Below are 20,129 nucleotides of genomic sequence, written 5' to 3'. Positions count from 1 at the left end.
AACCGCCGTTCGATTCTGCGTCAAATGCGAATTCAGGGGCCGTCGTAAAAGTGTCGTCCCTCGTCTCTGGGACTGGCCACAGGTTTCCGCTCGTCTCGCCGGCCGGGGGTCTGCCACTGCGAGCGTCAGTTTCCCTCAAGATGGCGGACGAGGAGGCCGGGGCAGCGGAGAGGATGGAAGTCAGCCCGGACTCGCTCCAGACCCCGCAGCAACTGGCAGCTGTAAGTCCTCGTGGGCGAGTTCCTCTTGGATCCTCCTGTCCCTCCCTACCGCGCTCCAGACGGTGTGGGGCTTCCATGGCGGCTCTGGGGAGGGCGAGTCGTGTGGATTGGTCTGGAAGGAAGCCACCAAATAAAAAGTTAGTCATCACCCACATTCCTGCTGGCCAAGTCTACGGAATGTAATGACTTTGTCATTTGTTAGTGGTGACGAGCTGAAGCATGCCTCTATCCCGAAGTGGAAAGGACCGATGGTGTTGGTGGATGGTCTGGCGTGGGGGCTGAGGCGGGCTTGGAGGAAGAGCCATTTTCCCATGGAGGCAGCGTTAACGACAGGACTCCTGGATGAAGCACCTAGTGTAGAGCAAGCTGGCTGGGTGGGGTCTGAGAGTGTCAGGGGATGGTGCCACTGTCACCTCACGTCAAGGTGTGGGATACAGCAGTTGCAGCCCTTCCTTCCAATATCTTGAGAACCCCAGACCTAATCCTCACTGGAGGAACCTGTTTTCCGTCACTGCTTGTTAAAGGTGGAAAAGAGACTTCCAGACACCTTAAGCCAGAGCAATACCATTAATTAATATCGGAATCTATATGTTGAAAGAAGAAGGCAGAGATAGCAAATTTGTTTGAGTCAATCATCTGGCTACAGAAAGAAAGCTGACTGAGGAGGATGAGGTAGGGGGTGACACTAGGTAATGTTCTGGATGTGAGGAGATAGATATACAGGAAATATTCAAATATTGATCACTACATGGTGCTGAGTTTTATCAGTTTGTCTTACGGAATGTACACCTCTTTCTGAAGTTTCTTTGGTTTGTAGTTTTAGTGAAAGCACTCTAGCAGTATTTTAACCCTGTGGACACTTGAGTGTTGTTTTATGAGACAACAGGGTGAGCTCTAGAAATAAAAGTCCACCCCAGGGACTGCTGAGTCTGGCTGGGAGATAGAAACCAGGTAAGAAGGGTGTTGGAATAAGGCTTTGGCCACCAGCTATGGCCGTGCTTGCAGCTGTCTTCTAGCCCAGATAGGAATTAAACCTCACTCCACTGCTGACATTGAAGGAGGAAACATGTATATGAGATGAGAAGAAATTAGAAGGTAGGGAAAGTTTAGAAGCAATGGGAACATCTGGATTTAATGGTAGCATGTGCTACCATTACACTTTAGAAGTACTTAGAAGTAGTGGAGAAATTGTGTGCTCTGGGTAGAAGTGTTCCTTAATTTTGTATTGCTAAAGATGACTAGCATTTATTTAAAGCTTTGATATAGTTTCCTCCCAGGTAGTACAGTAAAGTTGCATCAATCTGGACTTACTTGGGATTAATGATAATGGTACAGGAATTGAGCTAGAATTATGTTGCAAACTCTACTTTAAGAAAGGTTAGATTTCACTAGGCAAGGCTTTGAGTTTTCAAAGTAGTAGATAGATGCCAAGAGAAGTATATAGCTTCAGGGAACTCAGTCCAGTGACACAGATAAGACACATGTTCAAATAATTTTAATACAAGATAGGGTGATGTTGGTGGATGAAGACCTGTGACTGTTAAGCCTCATGATCAGTCTTTTGGTTTGGATTTCTCTATCTACTTGAGGACCCTAGAGAGCATCCTACTTTCCTTTTCTTTTTAAAGTTACCATTTTCAATTTTATCCTGACAATGGAGTAAGATTCTGGCTTTTCAGATTACTTCCTTGCTATTAAGCAAAACAAGTCAGAGATTTTTTTGACATTTGAATGATTTGTATTTTAAATCAACATTGGGAAGTAGGAAAAACCAAAATAACAAAATGGGATAGTTACAGAGGTTTAAGAACTCTTACCAACTCCATTATAGAGTCTTACCCATGGTTATAGTTTCTGCTATCCTTAAATCAAACTTCCTTCTTAGTCACTAGGTCATTTTTCTGTCATATTGCTATAAACAAGTATGTAGGCTCTCAAATTTGTACCATCACCTAACACGATTAGAGTAGAATAATAGGTATGAGTTATTGGACATTTATAAAGGCCATTGCTTAAGAATGATTAGGGGAATTGATTCTGTAGGTCTGAGGTGGGGGTCCAAGAATTTGCGTTTTTCAAGCATGCCCTGCTGATTCTGAAGTCTCGGTTTTGTGGGCCACACTTTGAGTAAGACTTAAGTTAGACATTTTGAAGTTCTCAGGACAGAGTTAACAGTTGACACTGTATGGATAGATAAGAACTTTGAGGAGGAAAGTGTGTGTGTGTCTTTGTGTGTATGTGGTTTGTCCAGAAAGTATCCAGTCATTTAATAATGAAAAATAGAGACATTTATTGAAGAAAATACAAGACACAAGAAACATTGTACATAGAACAATGATGCCTCAGTCCCCTTCAGAGTAGGCACCTTGGGACCTCACACAGTTCTCCCGGACACCATCAGCTGCCCTGTCATGTTTTCGTGAATCTCATCAGCAGTCTGAAATCTCTTCCCTTTCAAAGGTGATTTTAGTTTTGGGAAAAGCCAGAAGTCACAGGGCACCAAATCTGGGCTGTAGGGGGGACTGAGTCACCCAGATGATTTGATGTTTCACCAAAAAACTCTGCACGAGACATGATGCGTGAGCAGGCACCTTGTCATGATGAAGCTGCCAATCACCAGTTGCCCATAGCTGCAGCCTTCTGAATCGCACAAATAGTTTCTGTGGAGGAATGTTCAAGTTTAATGCAAAATTTGATGCAGATTAGTGCTGTACTCGCTCAGTCATTTTGAATGGGATGGCCACACAGTACACATGCTCGCTCAGCAGCATCTACCAGCCCCACTTACTAGTACAGTGAAGTTGTCACTGTTCACACATGCACATTCTAGTCCACTCTCCTTGGCTGCCAGGTTACACCAATGTTGTGTAAACCGTACTCATTATATTAACAATGGCTGGACTTTTTCCGGAGAGACCCGGTATATATATGAAAGAGACAGACACGCGTGGAGCGGAGGAGGGGGAACAGGAATGACTGAATTTCAGGAGCAGAAGATGGAGGAAAAACCAGGGAAGGACTTAGGAAGAGAGTAGCCAAGCAGGTATGTATGAGGGGAAAGTAGTGTAGTATATAGGGTGTAGTTTCTAGGAGAGGGTGGTTTATTGGGTCTAGGAAGAGGAGGACTGAGAAAAATTGGGAATTCAGAGAGTATATGGGATGGTCTGGCAGAACTTTTGCATTTTGTTTGACTGGATTTTCTTTTTTATGTTTTTCTCAGAAGATTTTTCCTGATATAGTATTAAGCTCTGTTTTTTTTTTTTCCTATCTAAACTTTCTGCCTATGTGATTTCATTTAGTTCTGAGGCTTTAAATACCACCTATATGTGTTCAGTTCCCAAATTTAGGTCATCTCACTTCTGAGCTCCAGAATCAAAAATCCAACTGCCTACTTGACATATCCACTTGGATGTCTGTCTGATAAGTGTTTTGAATAGGGAGAGCAATTAGGAAGCTACTGCAGTAACTTACCCAAGCCATAGTTGATGGTGGCTGGTACTAGAGAGATCACTGGAACTGAAGAGAAGAGGATGGATTTGAGAGAGATTTTGGAAGTATGGTAGAAACAAAAAGATTTGCTTGTGGATTAGGCATGAGGGAAGAGGTAAGAGACATGATATCTGGATCCCCAGTTTTTGGCTTAAACATTCGTGGCTGTGGCTGTGTCATATACTGAGAGGAAGAACCAGATTTTGGGAGGGGGAAAGAGGAAGGCAGAGCAAGAGTTTTGTTATTCCTGTCTCAGTAGATGTCACTTCCATAATAGCTCTTGAACACAAACAACTCTCTGTCTCCATTCCACCTCTGTAGTCCTAGTCACCATCTGTTGCCTAGGAAACTGCAGTGGCCTCTTAACCGGGCTCTTTGATTCCATTTTTGCCTTCTTCCAGTCCATTCTCCTCATAGCAACCAGAGTAAATCTTTCATAAAACTAAATCATATTTGTGACAATTTCCTGCCTATATTCTTCAGTGGTTTCTCATTGCACTTGGAAGAAAATGTAAACTCTGTACAAGTCATTCAAGATTCTGCCTGATCTGGCCTCTACACGTCCCCTAACTTCTTGTTACTTTCTCCTCATTCAGTTTTAGCCATCATGTCCTGTTAGTTTCTAAAACAGGCCCTTGCTGTATCTTGCCTCAGGGCCAGTGCCTTTGCCTGCTGTTTTTTTTTCCTCCCTAGAGTGTTTTTCTTCTGCTTTTTCTTGATACTTAGCCTGTCTAAAAGATGTGTATCTCTTATTCTTTGTCAGAGTACTCTGTTTTTCTTCCACTGCATTTACTGCACTCTGTAATTACTGTATTGTCTTTGCTTATTTAAATGTCTGTCTCTCCTACCAGAATGTAACCTTCCTGAAGGCAAGGATCCTGTCTGGCTTGTTCACTGATATATCCTAGTATGTGCTTGATATAGTAGACATTTACATACTCTTAATGAACAAGTGGGGATCAACATTAATGATTTTTTTTAGCAAGATTGTAATTGGGGGAGGGAGCTTATGGGTGAAGGAGGGAGAGAGGAAGGAGGGAATGAGGGGGCATATGGGTAATGGGAAGCCTTGAGTCCTGACTGAAGAGGGAACTAAGAAAAGCCAGGGGAATTGGTGCGATTTAAGGTATTAAAGTTATGATATTAACATAAGTGGAAAGAATGAACGTTATGGTCAGAAAGGGGAATTTATGAGTTTTAGAACATGGAGTTATATCAGGTATTTCTGATGGTAGAGCCAGGTTAGATGTGCCTTTGTGTTCCTATAGCACCTTTTTCATACTCTTGTTGAATATAGCATGTCTCAGGCTATACTCAGCATTGCCTGTCCACTGTCTATCTTTCCTTCTAGACAGTAAATTCCTTGATAGTATGAACTGTTTCCTGTTCACATCTGTATCTTCACTACCTAGCATATTGCTTTAAAATTTTTATTGAATGCATGAATGAATGAACGAATGAATGAGGAGACATTAGCTGAGGTGAGTGGATGTGGCGGTAATAGGAGTTGAGAAGGTTAAGAGATAATAAAGCTAAAAAGTTTGAAATTGAATAGGGGATATTTTAAAAAAATTAACATTATTGAGATACAATTTAAGTATAATAAAACATCCTTTTAAAGCATTTGGTTAATTAGTTTTGACAGAGTATACACCCCTGTAACTACCACCAAATCAGGATTTAAAACATTTCCATTACTCCCAAAAAGTTATATGGGGGAATTTTAGTTTTTTATAAAAGTTTAATATTATGTTTGTGCAAAATTATGAAAATCAAGCAAACAATTACAATCTCATCTTTAGGAGATCCTTAAAAGATAACAATCTTTCAATAGCTGACTTTGAAATATTAAGATAAAGAGAAAGGAGAGAAGTTACATGCCATTTTCATTGGAGGTGATTTGCCTTAGAAATTGACCCTATATAATTTCAGGCCAGCGCACAGCGTTCTGTAATAAGGACCCACTTAGAGTGAGAAAACTAAGGTCTTGTGAGTCTTAACAAAAGTGCCTTGTCACCAGATCATCGCAGGGCCTAGTGCCTGTTGTTCTTTCCTTATCTCCTCCCAATTTCTGCTGTCAATAGCTAGGGAAAATTCTGATTTTCAGTGCACTGTGCTCTGGGAAATGAACAATATTCATTAAGCTTTTATCCCATTGCCTCTGATGGCTTAAGACAAACTATTAAGACCTCTGTAGTCCCAGGTGGTTTACTAGGAACTCCCGTGTGTTCTTCTAAGGAATTCTGAGTTAACATGCCTCTTATTGAAGAAACAATAGTTTTTTTTGTTGAGTTTGATTTTTTTAAAGCATTTCGTACAGCCTTTTTAAAAACTGTTATACTTTGAAATGTTAAGTTACACCCCGGTAATAAGCTAAGTGCTTATGGAAATATGCTCCAGTAAATAAAAGTTACTGAAATATTCCAAAGAGTTATACTAACCAAAGTGCCTACTTGCTGTCTGGGAATAACATAGGCCTCATCCAGGTGGAGTTTACTTTCATCACAATTAAATTTAACCTTATTTGTTTCAATGCAACATCAGCCTAAGGAGAATTTTTTTTATCCCTGCCAGCCTTGTATTTGTGAATATGATAAGAAAGTTTACTATGTCTTCATGGCATTGATAAAATAGTCTGGGTCATATTTGACCCAGAGTCATGTGATAAACAAGGACCCTCTCTTTTCTTTCCTGTTAAAATGTATAAACATGCTGTCAGTGTTTGGCTTTCAGAACATATTGTCCTGCTTAAGCCATTTTCTTCCTTTTTCTCCTCTGACCATAGGTTCATGCTCCAATTTTCTAAGCTTTCCTTGATGTCTTTGGATGAGTGAAATCTGCTTTCCTAACCTCTGGGATACATGTCTCATATTCTCTTTCTACAGTGTTCAATATATATTTGCAACCTGACTGAAATCCTTTCTTAGATTACAAGGCAGAGTATAGAAACAAATGGATAAATTAATGGATTTTTCCTTCTGTGGCTGAAGTTATTTCTAGCTTACCCATGAATACCAAAAGTTCAAAAGCACTTTAAAAGGTAGTGCATAAAGACACATTAAGTGGTTATAGCCCTACTCTTCCAAACAAGTCAAATAGACTTCGTTCTGAAGAATGGCATTAAGTAAACTATTATAAGGTGAATTACTTTCAAGTAATTAACAGTAAATTCCATCTTTCATCACAATTATAGGACTAGGTCTCTTTTAAGTGATTGATCTAAGGCATTTATTTAGTTGTCTGCAAACTCACTTTAGTCATAATACGATATGGCTGCCAAAAAAAGAACATGAGCTTTTAAAGCAGTTTAGTGTTCTGGCTAAGGAAGATAATAAGTAGTTCTACTCCTCTACATGGAGGCATATTGTACATGTTCTATAAAAGAGTAATCAAATGGAGTGTGGTCTAGATACTGTGTCATTAGAGATGGCCAAATTTCTTCAGTTTCTATGTTCCTAGTTTATTTCTAGAATGTAGAGAGACTAATGAGAAATATAACAGGTATCTTAATCTATTTGAAAGGCTGTTGGGTGAAATAGCAGAGTAAATTGTATTGGATTATTTTAGGCAGTATAGCCTGAAAGTTACAGGAAGGTAGATTTTAGTTAATTATGAGCTGTAAGAATGGAAGTTGGCCGAGAGGAAGTGTTTTGACAGGCTTAAAGAGCTAACAGATAGGATAGGGTTTTCCTATGGGAAAAGTAGTTGAACTATCAGGGTTGTTGTTGTTTTCTTAATTTTTAAACTTTATGATCTGCCAAATGGTGTCACAAGAAAACTTTGTATAACCAAAAGATTTCTTGGTGCCTGGAGATGTTCCAATTACTAATCCAGTACTTGCCACACGACTAATTCTAGAGCCTCCAAATTTTGTTACCACTTCAAAACAGAAGACATAGAAAAAGAATTATACACTATACTTAAAGTAAGTTTCTTTTTCAGAGTGATGTTCTATAACAGGCATCCAAATCCCTGGGGATGAGGGAAATGTTTGGAATGTTTGGGAATTCAAATGTTGTGAGAATTTGTTTTCAGTGAACAATTAGGAAAGCCTTTTTTTTAATTCCAAATGCTGAAAAAAAGTATTTTGTTTTTCTAGACATTGAAATTTTAAAAATTCAATTTTATTCTTGTCTTAAATTGGGAAAATTACTAAAAGCAGCCAAACAGAAGAAAAGCAATCCTATTCTAATCACCAATAATTCCTGAACATGTCACCCAGTGAAATATATCCTGTGTGGTTTTTCTTATCTGGAAAAAAAAAAGATTTTAATTTAAAACATTTTTTCATAGTTGTGGCAATCATTTAGGAAAAATCTTAGTAAAAGTATAATTTTTATCTTTCATAAGAATTCTATAAACAACGTTTTAGAAGGCTTGATGTTGTCAAACATTTGCTTTGTTCTCTCTAGCTAGAAGTCTCTAACATTCAGCATTGATTGAGAATTTTTGTTATGTACTTGTGGTAGGTCTGTGGCATACAGGGATTTGGAAGGCAGAGTTCCTGTCCTCAAAGAGCTGACAATTTGGTTGAAGTGGCTAAATGTACACATTTAAAGGTAACAAATGTTATCTGGCAGAAGTATAGGTACTTTATGAGTACCTCCCTCTGTAAGTGCTATATTGGAGTTACAGGGGAGAGAAATTTTTTTAGGCTGATCAGTGAAGTGTTCAGGAAGTGGGTCTAGACATAAACGGACCTGGAGAAATAGCTAAGGTAGGATCTGGATGGAAGGATAGAGACCCAGTGGTAAGATCAGTGGAGAGGGCAGTTAAGGTATCAACACCCAGACATTCTGCCCAAATCAACCAACAATATAAAGATAACACTTCAGAATGTTAGTTCTTCACACTAAGACATGTAGTGACAAAGATATACAATATTTAGTAGTATCCAGGAATGTTAGGCAGTTGTTAGCTAAGAGCCTTCATTTGGAGGAAAAATTTAAAAGAAGGCAAAGCTTTGTTTTTTGTTTTGTTTTAGTAGTAGAGTGAAACTGAACAAATCTTAAGAGTAAATTTAAAAAGTTTTATTTATATTTGGTTAAGGAGAATGAGCACTGAACTCTAGGAGTTAGGATACCTAAGTTCTGTTCCTGACTGATGTTAATTGCTTATTTGATCTTGGTCAAGCCAATTTACTTCTTTCCTGTGAGTCAGTTTTCTGATCTGTACTTGAGGGACTTGAATCAGAAGATCCCTTAGGTTTTTGGCTCTCTTCAGTTTTGACTCTCAAGTTTCTCATGTTCTTGAAAATATTCTTGAAAAACTTGAACTGGTTTTATGCCTTCCATAATTAGGTGGGACATAAGTTTTTTTGTTTCGTGTATAGCACTAAATATACAGCATTTTTTTCCATTTAGTACTATTTGAAAAAAAGAAAACTAGTTATGTTGCACCCACTGATGCAAGAAACAGATGTTCGGAGACTTTCAGGACATTTACAGAGATGTTACTTTAATGGCCAACTCTTTTAACCTGCGCAGGGGCGGACTCTCGATGTGTCCCGGAGACATGGTGCTCAGAAGAGCTGCAGATGAGAGCCGCCCCGAACGCTCACAGGCTAGCCCTTTTATACAGTGAGAAGCAAGCAAGCAAGTTACAAAAGCGGGAGTTGCTGTTATCTCTGCATAGCTCTGAGCTCTGGAGGAATTTTGCTCTGGGTTCAGGAGGAACTATCTGTCTGTCTCCTGTTGATAGGAACCATCTGTCTGTCACCTGTTGATAAGCTTATTTCGGATGACGATTTGTTTCTCTTCCTTATCCATTTTAGTGACCTTCAAGAGGTTTTCTGCTTAGCAATGCTTATAATTGTCTAGACCTCTTTCCTAGCTCTCAACAGTTACAGTAATTGTCAGACACATGGAGAATACAAGTTGTTGGTCTGTGAGTACCCTGGAGAACTTGGAGTTAGAAGACTGGAAGGCGTGTTTTTTAAAAAAGGTTTTAGTAAAATATTTTAAATTTTATAATAAAAAATTATCCCCTTAATATGAAGTCACTGTAAGGATATTATTCATATTAGCTAAGCAAACATACAAACAGATTCCATGAAAATATTCTAAAGTCCCACTACCCACCACTATTAACATTTTGGTATATATTCCTTCTGTTTCCCCCCCCCCATGTAAATATATATAATAGTTAAACGAAATGAGACTTGATACATAATACTTTGTAATCTACTTTATTGAACTGTATTTTATTCATGCCTTTCAATATTAGTAAATAAACATCATCAGTATCAGTTTCTTTTCTAATATTTTATTTTGAATATATTTTAGATTTATAGAAAACTTGGAAAAATAGCACCAACAGTTCTTTTATATCCCTCACACCTATATCCACTAATGTCAACATCTTACATAACCTTATTACAATTATTAGGGACAGGAAGTTAATATTGATAAAACTAAGCTATAGATCTTTTTTGAATTTTGCCAGTTTTCCCACTAATGCCCTTTTTCTGTTCCAGGATCTTTTTCAGGATCCCACATTGCATTTAGTTATTTTTCCTTTGTCTCTTCCAGTCTGTGTCTCAGGTTCTCTATAGTCTCTTTCAGTCTGTAACAGTGTCTTGATTTTTCCTTGTTTTTCATGACCTTGGCACTTTAGAAGAATATCGAGCAGTTGTTTTGTACAATGTTCTTGAATTTGAGTTTAATGTTTTTCTGTGATTGGAATGATGCTCTGTATTTGGGGGGAAATACCACAAAAATGTTACTGTTTTTTGCTCAGTGCCTCATATTAATGGATTCTTGATATCAGTATTTTTTATTACTAGAGATATTTATCTTAATCATTTGGTTAACTTGGTATTTGCAGGGTCTTTCTACTTTATACTTACTATCTTTTCCCTTTCTATTTAGTAAGTACATCAGGAAGATACTTTGAAACTATTTGGCGTCATTTTAAATGGGTGTACTATATCTTAGAGATTTTGAGTCTTTTTTCTTAATTGCAAAAGTATTGACACTTGTTATAGTGTCTAAGTCAAGCAATATGACATTGTTTAAAATAAAATAGGAAAATTCCTAGACCCTCCAGTTTCTTCTCTCCATGTAACCACTGTTAACAGTTTTGATGTTTCTTCTTCCAGATCTTTATTCTGTGTTTAGGAAAGCATATTCATAGATGTACATGTATATATGTTGAAAACTCAAATTTGTAGAAAATTTGAAAGTATATGTAATATAGATTTTTTAAAGATTTTTTAAAATTTATTTTTAGACAGAGGTGAAGAGAGGGAGAAAGAGAGGGAGAGAAACATCAATGCGTGGTTGCCTCTTGTGTGCCCCCCACTCAGGACCTGGCCCACAATCCAGGCATGTGTCCTGACTGGGAATCGAACTGGCGACCCTTTGGTTCTCAGGCTGGCACTCAATCCATTGAGCCCCGCAAGCCAGGGCTACAATGCCTAATTTTAGCATAATATTTTACATTTAGTTTTATTAAGTTGAACTTATTTATGGAGGTATATTGAACTTCATGAGAGCAAACTCAGAAAGCTTTATATATAAACAAGTATTGTAACTTTCCTTAGTTACCTGTTATGGAACCTTGTAAATTCTTTTTGTTTTTTCTCCAGAGTGCTCCTCCCCATAGAAATCTTTAGTAAAAGGCAAAAGATTTTCTGAAGTGAAGCCAAAGTATCTTATGTAAATTCTTAATTCTGTGTCATCTTATAAAATTCCCTGGACAAATTTTATGAATTTATCATAGCTAAATAGAAATCTAATTATTGTTTTTTGCCCTGAAAATTGTTTTTAACACTTCAAGGGACGCCTGCTTAATTTACTCTAAGATATAGTGAACAAGTATCTGTTTACCTTATTAAAACACTTTATATTTAATTAATATACTTATTTATTTAATAAACTTTGACTTTATAAACTTTGTAATTTTATAAACATTATCTAGCCATCATTTTTACAAACTGAAGAATTCTAATTTTTCTTCCCTAATACTTCCTTCTCTTGATAATTTTTTGCCTAGACAACACTTCCCAGTAGTCTAAACAGTCTCACAGCTTGGGACAGGGTGTTCCTGTGCCAAAATTGCCAGTGCCTTAGCTACCAGATAGTTTGCGGGTTGGTGCCCAATGCCCTATTGAAAAGATGGGTTAGTGTATGATTAAGTATACTTCTTAGTTGCCTCCTGTTTCTATGTAAATTCATAGGAAGGTATATAGCTAGATAGATTCAAGAAGTAGAGATATGTTCATTTGAAAATATATCTATTTCAAAAATTCATCTTCATTGTTAGGTTGTATGAAAAATTTGAAAACTGCATAAGGAGTGGCATGAAGAACATCAGGAAGTTTTCATTTTGATTAAGTTCAGTTATCCATTTTTTTTTCATCCTTAGTGCTTTTTGTGTTCTGTTCAAGAAATCTTGGCTTGCTCCAAGGATGTCAAGAGTTTTCTCCTGTGTTTTCATCAAGAAGTGTCATAGTTTTAGCTTTTATATTTAGGTCTGTGACCTATTTCAACTTAATCTTTGTGTATGGTGTGAAGTATAAGTTAAAGTTCGTTTATTTTCTCCATAAGGATACCGAATGGCTCCTGCACCAGTTTTTGAAAATACTGTCTTTTTGTCTTTGGTTTGTGTTGGCTCCTTTTCAAAAATCAATTGATTGTATACAAGGGGGAACCCCCCCAAAAAACAGGATTATCTTCTGGAGGGTGAGCCCTTGTAGTATAGAATTTCCCCACTAAGTAAGTGTCTAGAAACCCATCTGTATCAGTGTACCAGCAGGTGGTGTTGTAAGAGGCTGCGTTTGGCTTCAGTGAATTTTTTTGGAAGACTTTTTCAGCACGTTTGCCCATATCATGATGGGTGATTTATGATCGCACCCGCCCACACCATGCTGATTGTTCAGCAGTTTTTGACCAAAGATGGCATGACTCCCCATGCCCTACCCTTCCTATTTACCCAATCTTAACCCAAACCACTTTTTTTTTCTCGTTTTCCCTGAAAAATGTCCTCAAATGGAAATGTTTTGCCCATGTGGAAGAGGTGAACCAAAAAACAGCAGAAGCACTAAAAGGCATCAAAATCGATGAGTTCAAAAACTGTTTTTGAGCAGTGGAAAAAATGTCTCAATAGATGAATTGTATCAAATGGAGAGTACTTTGTAGATGATTGAAGTTTAACCATGTAAGAATAAATACACAATTTTTTATAAATAAACTCTGGGATTCTTTGGGCTTCCCCCTCATATATTTGGATTAATTTTTGGACTCTTCTTTTTCATTGATAAATGTGTACCTCAATGCTAATACCACTCTGTCTCAATTAGTATAGCTTTATAGAGAGTCCTGAAATCAGGTAGTATAAGTTTCTTCTAAGTCCTTTACATTTTCATATTCATTTTAGAATCATCTTGTCAATTTTGATAAAAATCTTGTTAGGATTGTGTGGGATCTGTATATTACTTTGGGAAGAATAGACATCGTAATAATATTAAATCTTATGATGAGTGAATATGATATATAGCTCTTCATTTATTTGGATGTTTTAGAAATTTCATATTTTGTAGTTTTGAGTGTAGCAGTCTTACACATCTTTTATTAAGTTAATGCCCAAATATTTTGGTTTTTGATGCTATTGTAAATGCTATTTTTTTAATTTTATTTTCCATTTTTTTGTTGCTAGTGTATAGAAATACAGTTACTTTTTATATATTGATCCTATATCTAGTGAGCTTGCTCAATTCACTTACAACCTTTTTTTCTGAATTTTTAGAGAGAGAGAAACATTCATTTGTTGTTCTACTTATTTATGCATTCATTTATGTACCCTAACCAGAGGTTGAACCCACAGCCTTATAGCATATCAGGATGATGCTCTAACCAACTGAGCTACCTGGCTAGGGCTCACTTACATTTTTTTGTGTATTTAAAAAAAATTAATTCATTGAGTCCTGGCTGGCATGGCTCAGTGGATTGAGTACTGGCCTGTGAAACAAAGGGTCACTGGTTTGATTCCCAGTCACTGCACATGCCTGGGTTGCAGGCCATGTCCTCAGTAGGGGGTGTGCAAGAGGCAACCACACATTGTTTTTCTCCCTCTTTTTTCTCCTTCCCTCCCCCCGTCTAAAAATAAATAAATAGAATCTTTTAAAAATACTTAAAAAATTAATTCTTTGAGATTTTCTATGAAGATAATCATATCATTTGTGAATAGAGACAGTTTTACTCTTCCTTTACAATTGTCATGCCTTTTATTATTTTTTTCTTGTCTTATTACATTAGCTAAGATCTTTATTACAATATTGAGAGACTTCTGGCCAAGATGGAGGCATGGGTAGATACACTTTGCCTTCTTGCACAAGCAAAAAAAGGACAACAACAGATTTAAAAATAAAAAATAACCAGAACTGTCAGAAAATCGAACTGTATGGAAGTCCAACAACCAAAGATTAAAGAAGAAATATTCATCCACATAGGTAGGAGGGGTGGAGATGGTCAGTCGGGGTGGAGAGGACACGCAGCAAGGTGGTGGCTGGAGGACAGGCAGTGGCTGGCAGACTGGGCAGTCCCACATTTGCATGTGGACAAACCGGTAGGAACAACTGGGGAGCAAGATAGATTGCACAACCCAGGGTTCCAGAGCAGGGAAATAAAGCCTCAAAACCTCTGGCTGTAAGAATCTGAAAATTGCAGCAGTGGGAGAAACTCCCAGCCTCACAAGAGAGTTCATTGGAGAGACCCACAGGGTCCTAGAACATACACAAGCCCACCCACTTGGGAATCAGTACCAGAAGGGCCCAATTTGCTTGTAGATAGTGGGGGAAGTGACTGAAAGCTGGCCAAAAGCCAAGCAAGAGTCATTATTCACTTTTGGACCCCACCCCCACATAAAGTGCCACAGCGCAGCCAAGTGGTTTGCCCTGCCCTGGTGATTTTCTAAGGCTCTGACCCTTACAACATAACAGGCACTCCAAGACAAAACAATATGGCCCAAATGAACGAACAGATCAAAGTTTCAAAAATAGAACTAAGCAATGAGGAGACAGCCAACCTATCAGATGCAAAGTTCAAAACACTTGTAATCAGGATGCTCACAGAAATGGTTGAATGTGGTCACAGAAAAAGAGGAAAAAGTGAAAGCTATGCAAAGTGAATAAAGCAAAATGTATAGGGAACCAACAGCGAAGGGATGGAAACTGGGACTCAAATCAATGATTTGGAGCTGAAAGAAGAAATAAACATTCAACCAGAACAGAATGAAGAAACAAGAATTCAAGAAAATGAGGAGAGGCTTAGGAACCTCCAGGACATCTTGAAACGTTCCAACGTCTGAATTATAGGGGTACCAGAAGGAGAAGAGGAAGAGCAAGAAATGGGGAACTTATTTGAACAAATAATGAAGGAGAACTTCCCCAATCTGGCAAAGGAAATAGATTTCCAGGAAGTCCAGGAAGCTCAGAGAGTCCCCAAGAAGTTGGATCCAAGGAAGCACACACCAAGGCACATCATAATTACATTACCCAAGATTAAAGAGAAGGAGAGAATCTTAGAAGCAGCAAGAGAAAAGGACACAGTTACCTACAAAGGACTTCCCATAAGACTGTTAGCTCATTTCTCCAAAGAGACCTTACAGGCAAGAAGGGGCTGGAAAGAAGTATTCAAAGTCTTGAAAGACAAGGGCCTACATCCAAGATTGCTCTATCCAGCAAAGCCATCATTTAGAATGGAAGGTCAGATAAAGTGCTTCTCAGATAAGGTCAAGTTAAAGGAGTTCATCTTCACCAAGCCCTTATTATAGGGACTTATCTAAGAAAAAGATCAAAACCATGAACAGTAAAATGACAACAAACTCACAACTATCAACAACTGAATGTAAAAACAAAAACAAAAAGATACTAAGCAAACAAGTAGAATAGGAACAGAATCATAGACATGGAGATCATGTAGAGGGTTATGGGGTGGGACAGGGAATGGGGGGGGGGAAGGTACAGGGAATAAGAAGCATAAATGGTAGGTACAAAATAGATGGGGAGGTTAAGAATAATATAGGAAATGGAGAAGCCAAAGAACTTACATGTATAACCCATGGATATAAACTAGGGGAGGGGAATGCTGGTGGGAGAGGGGTACAGGGTGGAGGGGAACAAAAGTGAGAAAAAGTGGGATAACTGTATAGCTTAATCAATAAACATATTTTAAAAACAATATTGAATGGGAGAGGATAGATATCCTTGCGTTGTTCCTCTCTTTGGGGGAAAGTACTCAAATTATTATTGCAAGTATTTTCTCTCACTCCGTGTTCCTCCTTTTCATCTTTTAAACTATGTCCTTTTTTATTTACTTTAAAAATTTACTTAAAGCGCCCTGACCCAGTGACTCAGTTGGATGGAGTGTCCTCCTATATGCCAAAAAATGTTTGGGGTTTGATTCCTTGTTGGGACACGTGCCTGGGTTGAGGGTTTGATGCCTGGTCGGGTGTGTGTGGGAGGCATCTGATCTATCTCTCTCTCTCACATCTCTCTCTCTGTCTCTCTTTGTCTCCTTCGCTCTTCCCCTTTCCTCTCTCTCAAAAATTAATAATGAAAATATATATATACTCAGGTGAGCATTTAAAAAATTTACATAAAGTAAATAACTTTATTGTACAGTTCTGTGAGTTTTGACAGTTACCAACAGTTATGTAAACATCACAGTAGTACAGATACAGAATAGTTTCATTGCCCTGAAAAATTCCATCAGTGCCTTTTTGTACAGTCAACCTCTGGAGACTCTGTTGTCCTCCATCTCTATATAGTAAGTTGCCTTTTCCAGAATGTCATATAAGTGGAAACATACAGTACATAGCCTTTAGAGGCATTTTTAAAAAATTTAGAATATAATTTAAATGTGTAAAAATATAAATCTAGGTATAAATGCCTTATAGTTTTTATGTACCTGTAAGACAAGTATGAAATACTAATAAAACCAGAACACCAACCTATTTCAAATGAACAATATTAATTTAATTGTAATTAATTTAATTGCAACTAAATTGCCAATGTTGGGTGATAGACAGTTATGTCTTCAATCCTCTTCTTTTTCCTGTCTTCATTTCACTTAAGCCTGCTGTTACTGAATGGCATGAAAAATCTTAGACTGGTTGGATCATTTGGGGTAATTAGACCTCATGTGTAAGCCCAAATTGCCAGTGAGTAATCCCTGAATGTCTTTTTTTAATTGGGCATTTCCTAGTATTTGGGAAGCTGTTTTGTTTGATTGAAGATAAGGGTGGAATGGTGATGTTACTGAAATCTGCAGATAGTGTCAGTTAAACCCACTCATTATGGAATCAGCTGTTTCGCACAGAAACTGGCCTTTGTTAAATTCACATAGATGCTTTCAACATGAACTTCATTCCACCTGCTAAGAGGCAGTATATAGCCTTTTGAGTTTGACTTTTTTTGAAGCATTTTTGATATTGCATGTATTGCATGCAATCTGATACTGCATTTATTCCTTTTATTTCTGAGTAGTACTCCTTGCTTTGGATGTACTATAGTTTATAATTCATTTCTAGTTTAGTTTTTGGTAGATACCCAGGAGTTTGACTGCTGGGTCATATGATAAGTGTATGTTTAACTTTATAAGAAGCTGCTAAACTCTTTATGAAGTGGCTGTACCATTTTGAATTCCCACCACATTTTCCTTTTCCAGTGTTCTGCATTCTTGTTGATACTTGGTATTGCCAGTTTCTATTTTATTTTATTTTTTGCCTACATTCTAATAGGTTGTGTAGGGTAATCTTACTGTCATTTTAATTTGCATTTTCTTAATGACTAATAATGTTGGGCCTGTTTTCATGTGCAAATAAGTGTGGCACATAAACCATCTGTAACAGTTTCTTTTGAAGAGCAGAAGGTTTTTCTTTTTTTCCTTTTTTTCTTTTATGGTTAGTGCTTTTTGTGTTTTAAAAACTCTTTGGCACTCATTCATTTTGCTCTGTCGTTAAATACATGGTTCCTTAAAACAAACTAAGAGTATGGGAAATGCTTTGTATAACCTTGAACTGATAATAGAATCACCTTTACACACCAAAAGTTGGCCATTCCAGAAGGAAAGGATAATTCTCACCCATTATAGCTGCTCTTTATTTTAGATGTCTGTGGTATATGTGGGCAATCACTTATTTGCAAGGCTTTTATTTTTAAAGATTTTATTTATTTACTTTTAGAGAGAGGGGAAGGAAGGGAGAAGGAGAGAGAGAGAAACATCTGTGTGAGAGATACATCAACCGGTTGCCTTTCGCACCCCACCAACTGGAGACCTGGCTGCAAACCAGGCACGTGCCCTGATTGGGAGTCGAACCAGCGACCTTTTGGTTTGCAGGCTGGCACTCCATCTACTGAGCCACACTAGCCAGTGCTCTAGGGGTTTTTTTTAATATCACCTACTTCTTTTTGTATTACCAAGAATGAAATAAGAATATATTGTAAATTGGTTTCTCAGAAATTACAGAACTATGCCATTACTGGTGCCCCTAGATTTTTAAGAAGGAAATTATAACAAAGTCTACTCTTCCCTTTTCTTTCAGTGGTGGGATCAGCAGGTTGACTTTGACACTGCTTTCTTGCACTGTTTGGCTCAATTGGTGCCTGAAATTTATTTGGCTGAAATGGACCCAGACTTGGAAAAGCAGGAAGAAAGTATACAAACGTCAATATTCACTCCACTGGAATGGTATTTATTTGGAGAAGATCCAGATATTTGTTTAGAGAAATTAAAACATAGTGGAGCATTTCAACTCTGTGGTAAGGTTTTCAAAAGTGGAGAGACAACATATTCTTGTAGGTAAGAATTAGAAATTAATAGGATTAAATTACAATCTTGATATTTTGTACTTGTTTCATGATGTATTAGCTTTCTTTATTACATGTTAATCCTGCTTAACTTTTATTATGCACTGATAAGTCCGTTTTTGCTAGTATAGCTTGTTTTTGAGTATGATATAACTAAACAGTTCTCTCATTTTTTTTCTTCATGTTCTCCAAAAATGTGTGTGATAGATTTTTGCCTTTTTATGTAGTCCACATACCCTTATTTGAAACCCTTGGGGCCAGGTGTATTTCAGAATTCTGAATACTTCTCTATTATAATCAAACACAGCATTTCTGTAAGAAATGTATGAATATTCACAGGAAGTAGTATAAATAAAGTCTGTATACTAATGACATTTCAAGTCATTTTTTTGCCACCAAGTGAGATTTGGTGCCAAGAGATTATGGACCTATAGGAACCTGTTAGAATTTTGTTAGGTAAGGGAGGCCAGTGGTACGGAAACTGGAAGCAGCTTTAGGCTTTTTGCCCTTTGTGAGGGCAGTTGACTTAAATGCCATGGTAGCACAGAGAACTTTTTTACTCCCTACTTCTGCCTGAAATTTTCAACTTTTAAAATCCTAGTAGCACTTTTAGTTTTTGCCCCCCTTTATTAGAGGTAGTTTAGGTTAGGAATGTGACTTTTTAGACTTTATAAATACAGAGGATTGTTTTTTGCTGCACTATAATTCCAGGTTTGACTGGTTTATGTATAGTTACTAGCTGTTGAGAACATACTATCTTATTATCCAAATCTCTTTTTTTTAAGATTTTATTTATTTATTTTTAGAGAGCGGGGAAGGGAGGGAGGAAGAGAGGGAGAGAAACATCAAAGTGTGGTTGCCTTTCATACACCCTTAACACGGGACCTAGCCCGCAACCTAGGCATGTTTCCTGACTGGGAATTGAACTGGCAACCCTTTGGTTCACAGGCCCATGCTCAATCCACTGAGCCACACCAGCCAGGGCTTATTATCCAGTTCTTTTCTTAGGAAAAAGGCGGTTTATGTATTTTGTGTACTGTTTTGCTGTATAGCACGGTAAGGTTCATTTATATTATGTATTTTTAGCTTAAGCCCAATCAGTTTCAACTAAAGCAGAGTAGACATTTGTAGACCTCATTTCTCCAAAAGTGTCATGGAGACATTTTTAATTGTCACAACTATGGAAATGGTACTAGTGGGTAGAGACCAGGGTTGCTGCTTAAACATCCTACAATGCACAGGACAGTCTCCTCTATTCCTAAAAATTAACTATCTAGTTCAAAATGTCATTACTGCTAAGGTTTAGAAATCCTGCTCTAAATGAGTCAGTAGATCATATATATACTAGAGAGTATTATTAGGCAATCTTTATTTCCTGTTAGTATTTTAAGATTCATTTTTAAAACTTCCCAATTCTGCCTCTTCAACTCTTCTCAATATTTTTTTAATTTTTCATTTTGCACTGATTTATAGCAGGTCCTCTAATAACGTTTTGTTTAACGTTGTTTGTTATAATGTTGGTGAGATGCCATAGGAACTTAACTCTTATTTATATCAGTTAGCTTATTATAAAATTGGTTTTGTTATATGTTGTTTCACGTAAAGTCAAA

At 37.5% G+C, this 20,129-nt stretch overlaps 1 protein-coding gene and 1 non-coding gene across 2 annotated transcripts in view; one reads left to right on the top strand and one right to left on the bottom strand.

The window, feature by feature from the left end:
* The window catches only part of UBR1 (ubiquitin protein ligase E3 component n-recognin 1), a 127,291-nt gene continuing 107,162 nt past the window's right edge, over positions 1-20,129 (top strand). The window contains exons 1-2 of the mRNA XM_024568473.4: positions 1-221; positions 18,255-18,511. Of these exons, the coding sequence (XP_024424241.2) occupies positions 141-221; positions 18,255-18,511 (338 nt within the window). The 5' untranslated portion in view covers positions 1-140. The remainder of the gene's footprint in view (positions 222-18,254; positions 18,512-20,129) is intronic.
* On the bottom strand, positions 11,252-11,363 carry LOC112312028 (U5 spliceosomal RNA). The gene has a single exon (XR_002975487.2). It is a non-coding gene; the product is annotated as a U5 spliceosomal RNA (small nuclear RNA).

This window comes from Desmodus rotundus, chromosome 7, assembly GCF_022682495.2.
Source record: "Desmodus rotundus isolate HL8 chromosome 7, HLdesRot8A.1, whole genome shotgun sequence".
NCBI lineage: Eukaryota > Metazoa > Chordata > Mammalia > Chiroptera > Phyllostomidae > Desmodus > Desmodus rotundus.
The sequence above is the reverse complement of the archived record's forward strand: the minus strand, read 5'-3'. Positions and strand labels throughout refer to the sequence as shown.